At 44.9% G+C, this 19,159-nt stretch overlaps 1 protein-coding gene across 1 annotated transcript in view; it reads left to right on the top strand.

Moving 5' to 3' along the window:
• The first annotated feature begins 6,008 nt into the window (after window positions 1-6,008).
• Flt3 (fms related tyrosine kinase 3) overlaps window positions 6,009-19,159 on the top strand; it is a 94,614-nt gene continuing 81,463 nt past the window's right edge. Inside the window, exon 1 of the mRNA XM_005344709.3 lies at window positions 6,009-6,277. Within this exon, the coding sequence (XP_005344766.3) occupies window positions 6,235-6,277 (43 nt within the window). The 5' untranslated portion in view covers window positions 6,009-6,234. The remainder of the gene's footprint in view (window positions 6,278-19,159) is intronic.

Genomic DNA, 19,159 nt, shown 5'->3' with positions numbered 1-19,159 from the left:
TGTAGACCAGGCTGGTCTCGAACTCACAGAGATCCGCCTGCCTCTGCCTCCCGAGTGCTGGGATTAAAGGCGTGCGCCACCACCGCCTGGCCATAGATGAGGTTTTATTACATAGTCCAGGCTAACTAATGTTCAGGGATGCCTCAGCCTCTTGGGGTTGCAGGTGCATGCCAACAAGCCTGGTTTCTGAAATTTAGAAAATGCTGTCAGTAATTGTAACCGAAGATGTACCAGGACTGGAAACACTTAGTATTGGTGTCATGAAATGTCTTTCCGTCTCATTAAAGGCAAAAACAAAGTAAGCAAACAAACAAAGCATGTTTTTTTTTTAAGAAGTGCCCCTCCCCCAGAAGCCTGGCCTTTGTGAACTTGTCCTGGAATGGGCCCAAGCTTTCTCTCTGATTCCATGTGACTAACCATTAATCACAGATACGTACCTTAGCAAGCGTGCCTGAACTCTCTATAGAAGATGGGGTGAGTGAACTCACAACAGTTGCGAGATTTTCTTTTTTCTTATTTTTTTAATATTTATTTATTTATTTATTTATTATGTATACAATATTCTGTCTGTGTGTGTCTGCAGACCAGAAGAGGGCAGCAGACCTCATTACAGATGGTTGTGAGCCATCATGTGGTTGCTGGGAATTGAACTTATGACCTTTGGAAGAGCAGGCAATGCTCTTAACCACTGAGCCACCTCTCCAGCCCCCAGTTGCGAGATTTTCAGTTTGTGTTTTTTCTTTTACCTCTTCTTTTCTTCCTGATGATATAACCCAGGGCCTTATGAGAGCGAAGCTAGCAGTCTACCACTGAGTTATAGCTCTAGCCCAGAAAGATTTTAGATGATAAAATTCATGGAGAGGCTGGAGAGACGGCTGTGTAGGTAGGTAGGTAATGGCCCTTGCCACCAAGCCTAATTACCTGAGTTTGATCCCCTAGATCTTAGTGGAACACAAAGACTCCTCAGCGTTGTCTTACAACCTCCATGGGTGGGCTATGGCCCACATTGCCTGCCATTTAAAAAAATATATGATTAAACAATAAATCCGTTTATGCCAGCATGAGTAAGTATGATAGGTGTAACCAAACTTTGTAATTATCTGAATAGCTTGTGTCTGATTCATGATTTGAGAAATCTCATATGTTTTAAGAGAATCTGACATGTTGGACTTGTTTGTATGTTGAAATTTTGTTTTGTTTTATTTATTTATTTGTTTGTTTATTTATTTTGGTTTTTTGAGACAGGGTTTCTCCATAGCTTTGGAACCTTTCCTAGAACCAGCTCTTGTTGACCAGACTGGCCATGAACTCACAGAGATCCACCTGCCTCTGTCTCCAGAGTCTTGAGATTAAAGACGTGCATCACCACCACCTGGCTGAAGTTTTATCTTTTTAAAGATACATTTGTTGGGCTGGAGGAGATGGTTCAGTGGTAAAGAGCACTAGCTACTCTTTCTTTTTTTTATTTTTTAAATTTATTTATTTATTAAGGATTTCTGCCTCCTCCCCGCCACCGCCTCCCATTTCTCTCCCCATAGCTACTCTTTCCAAAGGACCTAAGTTCAATTCCCAGCACTCACATGACAGCTCCTAACTGTAATTCCAGTTCCAGGGGCTTCTATACCCTCACACAGATATACATGCAGGCAAAGCACCAGAGCACATAAAAATAGATAAATGTTTAAGAGATATACTTATTATTAATTTATTTTTATGACTGTCTGTGTGTCTTTATGAGTCTGTGTGTACTATGTGTGTGCTATTACCCTCAGAGACCTGAGAGGGCGCTAGTTCTCTTGGAAGTGGAGTTACAGGCAGTTGTGAGAACTGAACCTGGGTACTCTTCAAGGAACAATAATTGAGCCACAATTGAAATTTTTAAAAAAGATAGTTAAGTTTGCAACTGCTATTTAAACATTGAGTGGAATTTAATTATTAAATTTACAAAATCTGTCTTACTCATATAAATACTACTTAAACACTGAAGAATTTTGGTTGGACTTTTTTAAGTGTTTGAAGCACTGAAAAAAATAAATTTACTGTTTGACTTGTACTGTGGCAGTCTGAATAAGAATGGCCCCCATAAGTTCACATATTTCAATGCTTAGTCATCAGAGAGTGGTGTTATTTGAAGGGGAATTAGGAGGTGTGGCCTTCTTGGAGAAAATATGTCACTGGGGGTAGACTCTGAGGTTTCAGAAGCCCATGGCACTCTACTAGGCCCAGTTCTTCCCTCTTTCTTCCCTTCCTCTCTCCTCTCTCTGCCTCTTCTCCCTTCCCCTCTTCTCCCTTCCCCTCTTCTCCCTTCCCCTCTTCTCCCTTCCCCTCTTCTCCCTTCCCCTCTTCTCCCTTCCCCTCTTCTCCCTTCCCCTCATCTCTTTCTCTTGATCTGTGCATCAGGCTGTAGCTCTCAGCTACTGCTCTAGCACCATGCTTGCAGCTATGCTTCCTGCCATGATGATAATGGACTAAGCCTCTGAAACTGTAAGCCAGTCCCCAGTTAACTGCTTCCTTTTATAAGAGCTGTTTTGGGGGCTGGAAAGATGGCTCAGCGGTTAAGAGCACTGTCTGTTCTTCCAGAGGACCTGGGTTCAATTCCCAGCAACCACATGGTGGCTCACAACCATCTATAATAGGATCTGATGCCCTCTTCTGGCAAATAGATATAAATGCAGAGCACTCAGACATAAGATATAAATAAAAAAAAAATTAAAAAAATGAGTTGCGTTGTTCATGGTGTCTCTTCATAGCAACAGAACAGTGATTAAGATATATGTCTAGGGAAATTTGGTTAAGGTATTGAATGTTTAGAGGGACTTAAAATTCAGTATTATAAATGTAATAAGACAATTAATAACCAACATAGAGTGAGACTGTTAACGTTGCAAAGCAAGCTATGCTAGACTTAGGAATAAAATGTCAGTATGCGTGAATTGAGGTCAAAGTTTTAAAATACTAAGCACTTGAATTTGCAGCCACAAACGAATATTCAGACTATTATTAAGTTTAAATTTGTATTAAATGTACTTACTGAATATCATTTAAACTTATTGAGTAGTTATTAAATATTATTAAAATAAGCAATGTAGTGATATTTCATTTGTATTTTACTAAATAAAGCTTGCCTGAAGTTCAGAGAGCAAAACAGTCACACTGGTCAGGTTTACAGACCAGGCAGTGGTGCACACACCTTTAATCCCAGTAGCCACACTAGTTTGCCATAGAAACTGAGTGGTGGTGGTGGTGGACGTCTTTAATCCCAGGACTAGAGAGGAATAGAAGATGGAGACGGAGGTGAGGGAGACAGTTCTCACACACAATCTCATTCTGAGATACCTGGAGCCAAGGTTGCATTTTGGACTGAGGTAGAGGCCAGAGCCACTGATTGGCTGTTTTGCTTTTCTGACCTTCAGATTGAACCCCAATTTCTGTCTTTGGGTTTTTATCAATTGTGTTACATTTGGTACCCAATGCCATTTTTTTTTTTTTTTTTTAAAACACATTTTTTTTTTGTTTTTTCGAGACAGGGTTTCTCTGTGGTTTTGGAGCCTGTCCTGGAACTAGTTCTTGTAGACCAGGCTGGTCTCGAACTCACAGAGATCCGCCTGCCTCTGCCTCCCAAGTGCTGGGATTAAAGGCGTGCGCCACCACCGCCCGGCTGTAAAACACATATTATCATGACAGTAAGTACCAGATTATAGAAAAGGAGGTGATGCTGAGAGCCAGGCAGCCTCGGCCTTCCACAGGGTATGAAGTCACCTCCCACTTGGCTTCTTAGTCTCGCTTTCCTCTCTGAGTCTTCACTTCAGAGGGCTGGGAAGTGGCATTTCTGGTTGGACTCCCCCTTTACTTTCATTGGCCAGGAAACAAACTTGTTCTTTTGGTGTTGGGCTCTGGTCTTGTCTTGGGCTTTGCAATGGCCAATGGAAAAAGATATCCTTTTGGAGGTCATCCTCTGATGGGAGTAGCCAACAGTGTGGCTAAGTCTGAAGCAGGGACTTGAAGGAAGCCAGTGGAATTTGATTGGATTCAGTCTCTCCCAGCTCAGAGCTTGAACTCAGGTTTCTGTTTTTTGTTTGTGTGTTTGTTTGTTTGTTTGTTTTTGAGACAGGGTTTCTCTGTAGCTTTGGAGCCTGTCCTGGAACTAGCTCTTGTAGACCAAACTGTCCTATAACTCACAGAGATCTGCCTGCCTCTGTCTCTGAATGGGATTAAAGGCCTCTGACACTACCTGGCTGAATTCAGGTTTCTGATAGGGAATCCATCTCTAACTCACTCATGGGGCCACAAGTTAGAGGCATCTTGACAGACTTTGGTACACTGCCTTCAACATACATATGTGTTATTTCTAAAACTCAGAAGGGGGCCATATTATCTGGTTTATGCCCTTTCCTAACTTTAAATTTTCTTAAATGTGTTTGTCTGTTTTCCCAAGGTTTTCAAGATAGAGTTCCTGGCTATCCTGGAACTCCCTCTGTAGATGAGGCTGGCCTCAAACTCACGGAGATCTGTCTGCCTTTGCCTTCCAGTTGCTGGATTAAAGGTGTGCGCCACCACGGTCTGGCCTTTTTTTTTTTCTTTATGACAAAGCCTTGCTGTGCAACCCAGGCTAACCGTGAACTAACCTTGTATCTCAGGTTCCTTCTCATGACCTTCCTGTCTGTTGCTTTACATACATACATTAAATTGACTGTTCGCTCTCCCTCTACCTGACTCTGTGTTGGGGTCTTGCACATATTAGGTGAATGGCTGTACTGCCAAGCCTCACTGCCACACCCCATCTTAACCATCCTTAAGTGTGCTGCTTGGGGTGTTAAGTATATTCCTTTCATCCTAGAAACCCAAACCTGTCTGCTGTTCCACCACCCCCAGTCACTGGCTGCTTTCTACTTTCTGTCTCTGCAAATTTTACTTAGTACAAAGTTCTCAAGATTTCCATGCTGTAGCATATATAGCAGAACTGTCCTCTTTATCAAAGATAAAATGCGTTTTTTATATATGCACATTTTCTCTATCCGAACACCTATCAGTGGACAACCTGACTACTGGAACGCTGCAGTGGACAGGGATGTAAAAATATCTCTGCATGCCCCTGCTGCAATTCCAGAAGTGGAGTCGATGGGTCCGTCATATGACCTTAAAAAACCTCAAGCACTAAGCCCATGTCATTATCCACAGTGGTTGCATTACGGAAGTCACTTTGAAGTTTCCCCTAAAGGGAAAAATGATAGTGCTGTGGACTGCATCGGAGGAGAAACAGTGATGACCGAGGTTGTACGTTCACCATGGTCATGCCTGAAGAGAAAACTGTGAAAAGAATGAAGAGCACAGAACTGCTATGATGGAGAGACGTTACCGACAATTTGATCCACATCTGTCACTCTGGGGAGTGATCTAGGACGCAAAGGACAAATGGTTCAGGAAGGCTCCTTAATGGAAGAGCCAGGGCTGCTATTCTGAGCTTTCAATATTCAGCTCGGTGCATGGAAAATAATTGTCACTTCAAAACACAGTGAGACTAAAAGCCAGAAGTAGAAGAGGGCAATACAAAATATCCTTTGAGATGCACAGTCTAATTTGTTTGAATGTCTGTTTAACCTCCCCAGTTTATTCAGTTGACATTGAAACCGAGCCTGCTTCTCTGGTTAGGAGGTAGATGGGAGTCGTGGTTATCCTAAGAGATAAGAGGAGACAAAGAAAATCAATCCACAATGAAGCTACCAGGTGAGGAATAAAACCCTCGGGGTGGCCAGTGTGTGGCACCGATTTAGGCACCCTTCATGGAGTGTCAAAGATGCCCGCGCGCAAAAGAGGGAGGTCTGTGGGTCACCACTCTTCTCTCGCTCCGGAATCTAAAGCAGAGGTCCGGGGACTCCCGGGACCGCAATACGGTCCGAGCCACCGAGTCGGAGCAACTTCCCCAGCGGGACCACACCCAGTCTCCCCCGCCGAAGTCGGGGCGCCCAGGGCTCCAGGAGCGCAGGTTGAGGACCACGGCAGGCACGTGGGCTCGGCCGCAGTGCTGCGCCAGTTCGGCTCTCCTGGCAGCCCTGGGACTCGCGCGCTGTCCCGGCCTCTGGGGAGAGGTTCCTCCCCCTCTGCTCTGCACCAGTCCGAGGGAATCTGCGGTCGGTGACGCGCATCCTTCGGCGAGCCACCTGCCGCCCGGGGCGCGCCGCTGGGGCCGCATCACAGGCTGGGCCAGCGGCTTGGGTACCACGCGCTCCGGAGGCCATGCGGGCGTTGGTGCGGCGCAGCAGCAGACTGCCGCTGCTCGGTAAGGCCCCTGGCCCCCTCCCCGCCCCGGGAAGCGCGCAAACCTCATCCCCCTCGCTACCCTCGCCACCGCGTCCCTCCCCTCGTTCGCGCCTCCCGCTCAAGCGGTGAACTCGACTGCGGCTCGCTCACCCCCGCCCTCGCCCTCCTCCGCAGCGCTCCTCCGCAGTCCTCAGGCCGTCGCGCCTAGGCTTGGGCCAGGATGCGCTCTGCCATACCCGGAGAGTCTGCAACAGCGCAGGTGGCTCGGGAACCCCCCTGACCCGTCCCCTGGCTACTGTAGATTCTGGAGGAGTGGGGTTCTCACCTCTTTTAGGCATGTGTTGACCGAGTAAACTCTAATGGGAAAAAAAACGGTCATCCCCGCTGACGACCCCCATCTGTGCCAATTTTCGGATCAACTAGATCAATGGCTAGTTACTTTGTAAATACTATACTGGCTGTCCTTCCCCGTCTCCATTCTACCCTTACCCTAGAATTAAACCCTACTGAGATTTTCAAGGACTCCTAGGACTGCCCTTCCAAATTACCTGCTTGGGTTATAGTTGTCATTGAAAACGTTAATGATGAGGGAAAGGTCCCCTTCTGACCCAGTTCAGAACGGTTCGCGTCATCTTTCTATTTGGGAAGATAAGGGGGTTGGATTGAATTTAAGTTGGAGACAGAGTTCTGAGAATCTGGGGATGATCGGGCCCTGCCCTAGTTTTGCAGCCTTTCAAGGCACTCAGGGTCTGGCCTTGGCGCCCTCATCTGCCCTGTAACCTACTTCCCCTTCAGCCCCGACATTTAGGATTCTGGCTTGAATAGTCGGTGACAAATAGAGAAGATATTTGCAACATAATGAGTAGAAATTATTTCCAGTCATTTTAAAATAATAAGAATTATAAAGTTAAAATGTAGAAGATAAAGAAAAAGGGTGGGAAAACACATGTTTTGCCTTTCTTAAACTGGTTTGTAAATAGGTATATTTCAAATACATAGTATAATATGCTTTTCTTTTCAGGTTCTATTAATGCAAAAGACTTTGATTGTGTATGACTAGTGCCTTTTCCATAGCAGAAAAGATTTTCTAAAGGGCTAAAGGGGTCTAGGGAAATAACTTGGTATAAAAGCAGTACTTGCCACCACGCTCAAACTGCATTGAACTCTTTCTTAGGAAATGTCTATATCCCTCTCCAGGTTCAAAGTGCAACAACACCCGGACAGCAAATACGCACAATCTTACAAGTTCTTTCATCCGTTGTCATATATCTGTATCTCTTCATAACCACAGGAGGGGAGTCAAAACACAGGGCGACTCAGCTCCAAAGTTACCACCACTCTGACTTCTCAAACTCTATATTACTTTCGCCCGTTTTTGAAATTCACCAAAAGCAAATCGTTGTTGTAACCCCGCCTCACTCCTTTCTCTCTTCAGTGTTGGGGATCAAACTCAGGGCTTTATTTTTATGTGTGGACTAGTGTTTGCCTGCATGTGTATGTGCGCCACATGTGTGCCGGTGAAGGTCCGAAAAGGTGGTCAGCTCCCCTTGAAATGGATTTGGAGATGGTTGTGAGCCACCATGTGGGTGCTAGAAACCAAACCCAGGCCTTCCGCAGTAACAGCAAGTGCTCCTAACTGCTAAGCTGCCTCTCCAGCCCCAGTGTCCAGCTGCTCGGCCTCAACATAGTGCTTATGAGAGAATACTTTGTTCCCTATAGGATACTTATTGAAAACAGCATTGGCTGCCATTCCTTGATGTGATACACTTTACCATGTGTGTATCCATTCTCTGATTGATCCTTCAAGCTCTTCCCGGACTAAGGATGTTATCTCTGCAGTAGATTACTTGCTTAGTATGCATGAACCTCCTGGGTTCAGTTCTCAGAACCACTTTTTAAGAAGTTGCTTCTGTTTTTGTTGTAATTACAAATATTACCTCTGCGATCATCTATGATCATCTTTTTGTTTTGTTTTGTTTTGATGGACCTGACTCCCATTTCTTGTAGGATTTTCCCAGCGGGAGGGCATGTATGCCATTTGGGTAGGTACTACAAAGGAGTTTTCCAAAGTACTTGTACCAATTCACAGCCCTACTAGCAGCATGGAAGTAGAGCCCACACCTTTGTGATGCTCATTCGTAAGTGTTTTCTTCTTGGGAAGAGTAGGGATTTTCGTGGGACATACCTTTAATGCCAGTACTTGGGAGGCAGCGGCAGGCGGATCTCAGTAAGTTCGAGGCCAGCCTGGTCTATAAAGTGAGTTCTAGGATAGCTAGAGCTATACAGAGAAACCCTGTCTCGAAAAACTGGGGGGAAAATTAAAGACTTTAAAATACTCAAGAGTTAAATTTCTTGCATTACAAGGAGAGATTTTGGTTTCCTTTGTAAGCACCATGTTTCATGGATAATGATGATATTTTCTAAGAGGCTCCTGAAGACTGGGAATCTGTAATTGGATTTTTTTCTTTGGGCTGCCAGCTTACAAATAACTACACAGACTTCTTATTAATTATGAAAGCTTGGCCTATAGCTTAGGCTCGTTCCTAACTAGCTCTTAAAAATTAACCCACTCAGGGCTGGAGAAATGGCTCAGAGGTTAAGAGCATTGCCTGCTCTTCCAAAGGTCCTGAGTTCAATTCCCAGCAACCACATGGTGGCTCACAACCATCTAATGATGTCTGGTAATGAGGTCTGGTGCCCTCTTCTGGCCTGCAGGCATACACACAGACAGAATAGTATATACATAATAAATAAATAAATATTTAGCCGGGCGGTGGTGGCGCACGCCTTTAATCCCAGCACTCAGGAGGCAGAGACAGGTGGATCTCTGTGAGTTCGAGACCAGCCTGGTCTACAGAGCTAGTTCCAGGACAGGCTCCAAAGCCACAGAGAAACCCTGTCTCGAAAAACCAAAAAAAAAAAATAAATAAATAAAATAAAATTAAAAAAAATTAACCCACTCATACTACTCTACGTTCTGTCACCTGGTATTCCCTGCCTTCCATCGTGTACCACCTGTTTGCTCTCTGCTTGGCCCTGCATACCAAGATTCTTCCTCCCTTTCCTTACTCTACAGAAGATCCCACATATACCTCCTGCCTAGCTATTGGCCACTCAGCTTTTTATTACACCAATCACAGCAAAACACCTTTTACGGTGTCCGAAAGTCCCACAAGAGGAAGGAGCTCTCTGTGGCTTCATCTACGCTGGGCACTGATACTGTAAAGAGAGGAGTCCAATATTATAATAACTGAGATACTGTCTCTTTCATTGTCAGAGAGTTCATATTCAGAGCCTTGAATTGCAAATTCTCACCACTGTTTTTTTGTCCTTGCTTGCCTTAGTTATTTTTCCATTGTTGTAAAGAGACACTATGGCCAAGGCAACTTATTAAAGAAAGAGTTTATTGGGGGCTTGCTTATAGTTTCAGAGGGTGAGTCCATGATCATTATGGCATGGGGAGGGAGTGCAGGGAGGGAGTGCATGGCAGCAGGCTGGCATGGTGTTGGGGCAGTAACTGAGAGCTACATCTAGGTCCACAAGCACAAGGCAGAGAGCTAACTGGGAATGGTTTGGACTTTTTAATTTTGATTTGTTTGCTTGTTTTTTGTTTTGTTTTATTTTGATTTTGAGACAGGGTTTCTCTGTGTAACCCTGCCTGTCTTGCGACTCACTCTGTAGACCAGACTGGCCTCAAACTCATAGCTATCTGCCTGCCTCTGCCTGGGATTGCTGGGATTCAAGAAATGCACCACCACTGCCTACTAGGGTTTTAGAAACACCAAAGTCCACCCCTAGTGACACACTTCCTCTAACAAGGCCACACCTCCTAATCCTTCCCAAATAGCTCCACCAACTGTGGCGTATGCAAATACATGAGTCTATGGGGCCATTCTCATCCAAACCAGCAAGTTCCACTCTCTGGCCCCATAGGTTTGTAGCCCTATCATAATGTAGAATGGATTCCATCCAACTTCAGAAGTCCCGATAGTCTATCACAATCGCAACACAGTTTAAAACTTCAGAGTCTCTTTCTGAGACTCAAGGCGGTCTCTTAACTGTAACCCCTTGTAAAATCAAAAGCAAAAGGCAAACTGCATACTTCCAGCATACAATGCTTTGGAATATACATTTACCATTCCAAAAGTGAAGAATGGAAGCATAGTGAGAAACTCCTGGATCAAAGCAAGACCAAAACTCAGCAAGGCAATCTCCAAACCTACACTCTATGTTTGATATCAAAGGGTTTAGATGGTTCCTCCTTGGTGACTGCAGCGCCCTTCTCTTCCTTGGGCTGGTTCCACTCCTGGTCTACAGTTCCCTTTGGCAGGTTTCCCATAGCGTTGGCATCCCCAACATCCTGAGGTCTTCAGCACAACCCGGGCTTCACTTACACAGCTCTTTGCATGGGCCTCTGTTGGTCTCCACCCAGGGGCTTCCCTGACACCTGCCATTCTTCAAGATCTCCTTAACTGCAGAGGGAGAGCCTACCATTTCTTTACTCCTGTGTTCTTCATAACTCTCCTGCCAGAACCTCCTGGCTGAGGCTGGCAAATTCTGCTGCCTTCGCGGGTGGGAATTACATTTGCATGAGCTTTGATTTCTTTTATTCCTTTGTTGAACAAACTTTCCTGCATTTAGGAGCAGAAGATTCCTTAGGCCTCTCCTCTTTGCAAGTTGGAAGCTTATCTAAGTGCGTCCTTGCCCCGAGGGCACCACTCCCTTTATTCAATTTCGCATTAAGACTTTCTTTAGACCTCTTATCTTTTTGAGCACAGGATTGGCTTCCACATTAAATTTTCTGGTGCTTTTTCTCCTCCAACTGTACATTTTCTTTTTAAAAAAAATTATTTATTTATTTATTCATTTATTTATTTATTTATTTATGTATGTATGTATGTATATATGTATACAATATTTTGTCTACATGTATTCCTGCAGGCCAGGAGAGGGCACCAGATCTCATTACAGATGGTTGTGAGCCACCATGTGGTTGCTGGGAATTGAACTCAGGACCTTTGGAAGAGCAGGCAATGCTCCTAACCGCTGAACCATCCCTCCAGCCCCAACTGTACATTTTCTATTTTATTTTGTTCTGCTTGCTCATTTCTGTTGTAGATCCGCATAGCAGTGACCAATAATAACCACATGACACAGTCAACGTTAGACTGTCCTGAAATATCCTCTGCCAAAGTAGTCCCCAGGCAGAGTCTTAGGACAAGGACAAAAAGCAGCCACGTTCTTTGCCAAAATATCACCAGAATGATCTCCAGCCCAGTTGCTTGTATTTTTCATCTCTTAAACTTCCTGAGCCGGGCCTCCCTGGCCTACATGGCAGTCTAGTCAACAGTAGACACTGCTCCCTAGTTAACACTGTTGTCTGCCAAGTGCCTAGTAGAATAGCCCATTAAGCTCTCTTTCCAGTGCTCAAAGTCTTCCACACCCCACTCCTGGTCCAAACTTCCATCTTAGTTATTTTTCTTTGTCTTAATTACTTATGCCATGACCAAGTCATCTTATAGGAAAACTGTTTTAATGGAGCTTACAGTTTCAGAGGGTTAGAGTCCATGGCCATTGTGGTGGGGAACATGGCAGTAGGCAGGCGGGTAGGGCACTAGAGCAGTAACTGAGTGCCCACATCTTGATCTACAAGCAGAGACAGAACTACCTGGGAATGGTCTGGGGTTTTGAAACCTTAGCCCATCCCCGGTGGCATAACTCCTCTGAAGTCATACCTTCTCATCCTTACCAAACAGTTCAACCAACTGGGGACCAAGAATTCAAATATATGAACCTATGGAGGCTGTCTAATTCAAACCACCATATTTACTTTATTCTCAACTTTGAGAACCCAAGAAGGAGTGGGTCAGGAAGAGGTTGGGGGGCAAAGAGGCTATGTAAAAACTGGTCTGGTCTAGAGGATATAACAGACCCCTGATGGCCCTGGCTTTAGTTTCCATTCTTGCCTCATCTGAGTTTAGCTTAGCTATTAGTCTCTTCATAGGAACTTCATATTTGCCTGTAGGAAATTATCTGAGGGTTAATGGGGGAGCGCCTGCCTGCTGTTAAAGAATGATCTACATTTTATAAATAACATGGCATTTGCAGTAACTCTTAGTTATCAGCTGAGATGTTTCCAATGCTTTTGCAACTGCCTGGCGTCCAACTGAAAGTACCAAGGTAAGGAGGTACTAAAGATAAAGAGTGGTCAGAGAGATGGTTCAGTGGTTACGCATGCACACTGCTCTTGCAGAGGACCAGAGTTCAGTTCCCAATACCCATGTCAGGTAGCTCACAATCAGCTGTAATCCAGCTGCAGGGGATCTGATGCCTCTGGGCCTATGTGGATGCCAGCCCTTAGCATACACATACCAATGTGCATGTGCTTGCACTCACATACAAACACATGCGTGTGTAGGCGCGCACATGCACACGAACACACAATACATCTTTTATTAAAAAAATGTTGGAAGTTTACATATTTTCCCAGGAAGACTTCAGATAAGAAAAATTAACACAAGCGTGAATGAGGGGACTATTTCTTAATTTAACACACGTTATTGAATACTTATTTCTGTACCAAGCACAGCACATTTTTGGACAGTGTGTACAAAAAGGAAAGAGATGGTGGTGTCCTAACTTATGCATGAATAGCCAGTTTGATTCTCTGTAACAAATCCATGGTCTTTGCCTTTCCCAGGAAAAGCATCTACTTTTTAAACGAAAAGTTCATTTATTCTGTGTGTGCATGTCACAGTTGCTATACAGGACAGACCATTACAACAGGGAGTATGTGGAGGTCAGAAGGAGCTGGTTCTCTCCTTTCACTATTGTGGGTCCTAGGGATTGAACTTGGGTTGTCTGTTATGACCAAGTGTTCTTTGATTCATCAAGCCATCATTTTGACTCAGGAAAAGCATTTTGACATGAAGCTTTCTTTTATTTATTTTTATTTTATTTTTATTTTTTATTTTTTATTTTTTTTGGTTTTTCGAGACAGGGTTTCTCTGTGGCTTTGGAGCCTGTCCCGGCACTAGCTCTGTAGACCAGGCTGGTCTCGAACTCACAGAGATCCGCCTGCCTCTGCCTCCCGAGTGCTGGGATTAAAGGCGTGCGCCACCATCGCCCGGCTCTTTTATTTATTTTTAAAATTTATTTATTTATTTATTTTTGTATTCATGGGTGTTTTGCCTACCTGTATGTATATGTACCATGTGTGTGCAGTGCACACAGAGGCCAGAAGAGGGAGTCAAATCCCCTAGGATTGAAGTAGCAGATGGTTCTGAGAGCTACCATGTGGGTGCTGGAAGTTAAACTCCAGTTCACTGTGAGAACAGCCAGTGCTCTTAACTGCTGGGTCATCTCTCCAGTCCCATGATGTCCCTTTTAGTCAAGTCAACCTTTCAGTAGTTGTTTGGAGGGGCTTAGGGGACAATGAGGAAAGAGGTAAAGTAACACTGACATATTGCTGGTCACTAAATATCTATAGGATAAAAACAGCAGGGGTTTGGGACCTCAGAACCTATTTAAAAGCTGAGTTCGGTGTGTAGTCCCAGCACTCCCACAGGGAGGGGGGGAGACCGGAGAGTCCCTGACAAGTTGTGGACTAGCTGGCCTACCTTATGCAACAGCAAATAACAGCAAAGAAGCCTTACCCCAGATAAGGTGGGAGGTGAAGATACCTGGGGTTATCCTCTGAGCGCCAGAGGTACACACCGGCCTACACACACCTGCACTCATGTGTGTGAACCATACATGTACACATGAGGTAAAAAAAAACTGAAAAATACAGCTTGCTTAAATTAAGTTTCAACTAGATAGGAAGAGGAATTCCAAGGGCGCTACCTCGTGAAACTACTCAAATATAGACAGATTGTTTCATATGCCCATGGAAGTAGCAATGCTCTTACAGCTGAGGTAAAATGAATGATCTGTCACAAAGTCAAATATGATCTTGTTTGTTTGTTTTCAAGGGTTTCTTTGTGTAGCCCTGGCTACCTGGGATCAGGCTGGCTTCAAATTCATAGAGATCTGCCTGCCTCTGCCTTCCAGGTGCTAGAATTAGAGACATCTAACCAAATATGGTCTTTGCATTTGGGGAAAAAAGAGTTTGGGTTTGGAAGTGTGTGTGTGTGTGTGTGTGTGTGTGTGTGTGTGTGTGTGTGTGTATGAGATAGTCTTAGGTTGCCCAGGCTGACCTCCAACTTAATATATAACCAAGGATGACTTTAACTCTTGATCCTCCTGGCTCAGCCTTCTAAGTGCAAGGACTAGAAGGACACATTCTAAAGCAGGACTTGGGGGTTATTTTGAATTTTCCACTATGTTAGTTAGGCTGGTCTTAAGCTCCTATAGCTCATGCCATGGTACCTAGCAAGAAGCAGTTTTCTAGACTGTTCTTTGAACAAATGTGTTGACTACATTTTCTCACCAGAGAGTATTTGTGCTCCATCGAGAACCTCCCCGCTTCCCCCATACCATCTTCTCAGTTCAAACTGTGCCTTTCCTGTCTTCACTCCCTGATGATACTCAGAAATCAGTGTGGCAGGAGCCCCGACAGTGAGATAAGCATTCGATGATAGATATTGTTGTTAAAAGACAAAGAAAATGAAGGAGAAGGAAGGAAGGAAGGAAGGAAGGAAGGAAGGAAGGAAGGAAGGAAGGAAGGAAGGAAGATAAATTGCCATCTATAGATTGTTGACTCAAAATACCTCCTAAGTATTACCTAGTGAAATTACCTGGTGCAAGCGAGAAGGAAACACGGAACATGCAACAAACCCGCGTAGGAGTTTATTATTATTGGGGGCTTGTGTGTCCATATGCACAGGCCTGGGGAAGGTCGGTGTGCAGATAGATAGATAGATAGATAGATAGATAGATAGATAGATAGATAGATAGATAGATAGATAGATAGATAGATAGATAGTTGAAGATGTAAAGATAGCGCTTCCAGCTTTTGTTTTGTTTTTTGTTTTTTGAGACAAGTTTTCTCTGTAGCTTTGGTGCCTGTCCCGGAACTAGCTCTTGTAGACCAGGCTGGCCTCGAACTCACAGAAATCCTCCTGTCTCTGTCTTTCGAGTACTGGGATTAAAGGCGTGTGCGACCACCGCCAGGCCACTTTCAGCTTTTAAGGGCTGCCTAGCGCATGCGCACAGGGGGATGGCGTGGTTACCTCATATTCAGATGATGGAGCTCAAGCATGCACACAAGGGCTCATGCAGCTGCGTCATACACAAATGATGCAACCATGCTGCATGTGGGTCACGCCGGGTCCTTTAAGATTCCCGGGGCCATTAGACACTTCTGCCTGAGGGCTTGTCCGCACATGTGTGGTCCTGGAACCTGAAAGTGTCAGTCATGTTGTTTGACTGACTCATTACACCTAGCATATATTGTTTTGCTTTGAGACAGGGTCCTGAGTGAACTGGAACTTACTATGTAGACTAAGTTGGCCTCAAATGCACAGCTATCCATCTACCTGCCTCTGTCTTCGAGTGCTGGAAATAAAGGTATGTGCCACCATACCTGGCTCTGGGTGAAGTTTTGATTTGACAGAAACAAAACAAAACAAAAAACCCCAAATAATTTGAAGAGCGCTGCAAACTTTTCTTAAAACTTAATTAGCATTCAAAGTAAAATATTGCATTTTATTATTTCCCCTCTCCTCTTGGAAGAGGGTTTTTCAGGTGGTCTCCAAGGGGCCTGAGTCGTCTGCCTCTGCCTTCTTAGTCCTGGGATTACAGGCAGTTTGCTGCCACACCTTCCACAGGAGTCCCACAGGGGTCTTGCAGATAATAGGAATGCCAATTTCGCTTAGCAGACTCCATAACTTGATCCTGCAGCACTCTTCCATCCCTTTACTCGCGGATAAACTGATAACCCTCCAGCGGAGGGGTTTACCTGAGAACAGTGTTCGGAGTCTGAATTATTTTTGGTGGCCGTGGTACTTGGTTGTATTCTTCTGAGACAAAGACCTCACAGATAAGGTTGTCCTGGGTCTTGAGGCTCTCCTACCTCAGCCTTCCAAGTGCTGGGGTCACCATGGCCTTCTGATTCTGTTGATCTTCAGACTTTCCCTTGCCTGCTTCTAAGGAGGCTTTAGCCATAGTTACAAGGTCGAAAGTTGTTCTTCCTGGGGCTGGAGAGATGGCTCAGAGGTTAAGAGCATTGCCTGCTCTTCCAAAGGTCCTGAGTTCAATTCCCAGCAACCACATGGTGGCTCATAACCATCTGTAATGGGGTCTGGTTCCCTCTTCTGGCCTGCAGGCATACATACAGGCAGAATATTGTATACATAAAAAATAAATAAATAATTTTTTAAAAAAAGTTGTTCTTCCTTTAAGGGACAGGGTGTGAGCCCTGCCCCTACGTGGTTTGGTTGGTTTTTCTAGTGGCTGTCTCCTCAGTGGCCACGAAATAATGAAAGCTGTTGTTGAAGTCACGGATGGTCGTTAACTTGACTCATACCACTCTGCTCTTTGGATACCGACACATGCGAAGGAAACATAAGAATAATACAAAGTCCACACACAATGTTCTTTTGTGGCTAGAGGAATTGCATAAGACCCTAAAAGAGGAACTATTGGTATTTTGGGGGTTTGTTAAACAGTTTTAAAAAATATGTTTGTTTCACTACTGTCAATATTATGTTGATTGGGCGCCAAGAATCTCCCATAGATTATTTGTAGCCTCCACTGGAGCAGGATCTTGCCATTCTTTCTCTCCAATACTATGTTTTAATTATAAGATCCTCACCAAATTCAGTCTTCTCTTCAAAATCCTCTGTGATCAGAGTCAGGTTTCCTAATGCTTTTCTATTCTTGGAGGAAATGCAGATAGATATCTCAGGACCCACAATGCAAATAGGAAACATGCTGGTGGGGACGCCTCTGCAATTGAAGTTCCTCTTTCTGGTCATCAGATGAATCCCGTAGGGTCTGCTTTAGGCGGGCACTTTGCAGGAAGGGAGACACTGAATCTGAAAATATCATTAGGGTTCGGAGTCAATCCTGGTGTGTAACGCTTCTCTGCCCTCCTCTCTCTCCCTCCCTCCCTCCCTCCCTCCCTCCCTCCCTCTCTCTCTCTCTCTCTCTCTCTCTCTCTCTCTCTCTCTCTCCTCTCTCACTTCTTCTAAGTGCTTTTGAGCAAGGTTCTACTGTGTTAAATGCTGCACAGGGCTGTGCCTCAGTCTTACAGCCCAGCATTCATGAGGACCTAGCTCTGTCCCCAGCACCTTCCCAGATGCCTGCACAGCAGCTTCCAAAATGCCACACAGCACTGCCCTCAAAGGATTCCCAGGCTAATGCCGTGGTGCCCACAGCAAGAGTCAGACATGGAGCTGCAGCTGATGATGCAGTGTTAGAAGCATCTTCAGAAGAGTGGCCTCTAACCCAGACAGAAAGCGAGGCCAAGCGTCCAAGAGGAGAGCATCCCAGCTGTGGCTGGGCTGTGATCAGTAACAAGGGAAGCAGAGGGTAAGGACATGTTCAGCAGTAGGCTAGCAAGGAACGAGGTTCAGAAGTCACAAAGCTGAGCAAAACTGTAATTCAGGTCTCTGTCACTGGGACACAGTATATAAGGAAGGTCTCTAAGATTACAGTGGCTACCCCTTATAAAGTTATAACTCAGGAAGTTAGTTTTTTTATACTTATTTAGTGTGTGTGTATGTGTGTGTGTGTGTGTGTGTGTGTGTGTGTGTGTGCATGCACATGCATTCAGTTGTGTGCAGAAGCACCAAGGCACAGGGATGGAGGTCAGGGGACAACTTGAGGGAGCTGGTTGTCTCATTCTCCTTTGTAGGTCCCAGGGATCAAAACTCGGGTTCTCACACTTGGGGGGAAGTGCCCACAGAGCCATCTTGCTGACCTCTGACTGATTTCAGGAGAGCCATTGCATTATTTTTTGCTCTCCCACTCCCTTTTCCTCTTCTCCCTCTCCCTCCCCTTCCCCCCTTTCTCTCTGTCATCTAAGCATGTTATTTTATTGATTTGTTTTAAGAGAAAGTGTTTATTATTTTCATTGATTTTTCAAAGGGAGTGAGTCCAAAAGAAGGGAAGACCCAGCGCTGTGAGTTGGGGAGGGCTTTGAGCGGAGGATGTGTGGTGTTTACGTGGAGGATGGAGTGGGGCAGCTCAGCTGGTATACAGTGGCCAGAGAGGAAGCCCTTTGCAGTGGTCAGAAACAGTCAAGACTTTAATCACGACATTGATAACACAGAGGCTTTACTGAGGGAAGACTTGAGGATACTCAAGGAGGGAAAAGGTTAGGGTGTGGCTACTGCTTGGATGGGAAATGAGGGTGGGAGAGGATTCAAAGGTCTTCCTGGAGCTAGGCGGATGGATGCCCACAGCTGCAGTCCCAGCAATGTCGGATGCTGAGGCAGGAGGGTCCTTCGAGACCAAGAGTTCACAGCAAAAGTGCTCTGCTCTCTAGATGTCTAGCTTTGGTGACTATGTGGGCATTGAAACTCACTGAAGAGGACAGAGAGAACAGAGGCAGCAGGAGGAACAGAGGGAAAGGTGACTTCGGTTTCTCTTGATATTCCTGGTGGGCCACCCAGATATATAGCTATATATTCAAAGATGTGAAACCCATCTCTCTGTGTAAACATTTGGAGCCCATCAGTAAAGCGATGGTGGTTAAAATTGTGAGTTTACAGGGAAGGAGCACAGAGTACAAACAGAAAAAAAAAAAGAGCTTAATCTGTTGTCCTTATTTGTCAGCTGATGAAAACAAGGCTCAAAGAGGGTAAATAATTTGTTCAAATTCAGTGTTATCAAAAGTAAGCTTCCAGGGGCTGCAGAGATGGCTCAGTGGTTAAGAGCATTGCCTGCTCTTCCAAAGGTCCTGAGTTCAATTCCCAGCAACCACATGGTGGCTCACAACCATCTGTAATGAGAT

This window comes from Microtus ochrogaster, chromosome 2 (genome assembly GCF_000317375.1).
Source record: "Microtus ochrogaster isolate Prairie Vole_2 chromosome 2, MicOch1.0, whole genome shotgun sequence".
In the NCBI taxonomy this organism is placed as follows: domain Eukaryota; kingdom Metazoa; phylum Chordata; class Mammalia; order Rodentia; family Cricetidae; genus Microtus; species Microtus ochrogaster.
The sequence above is the reverse complement of the archived record's forward strand: the minus strand, read 5'-3'. Positions and strand labels throughout refer to the sequence as shown.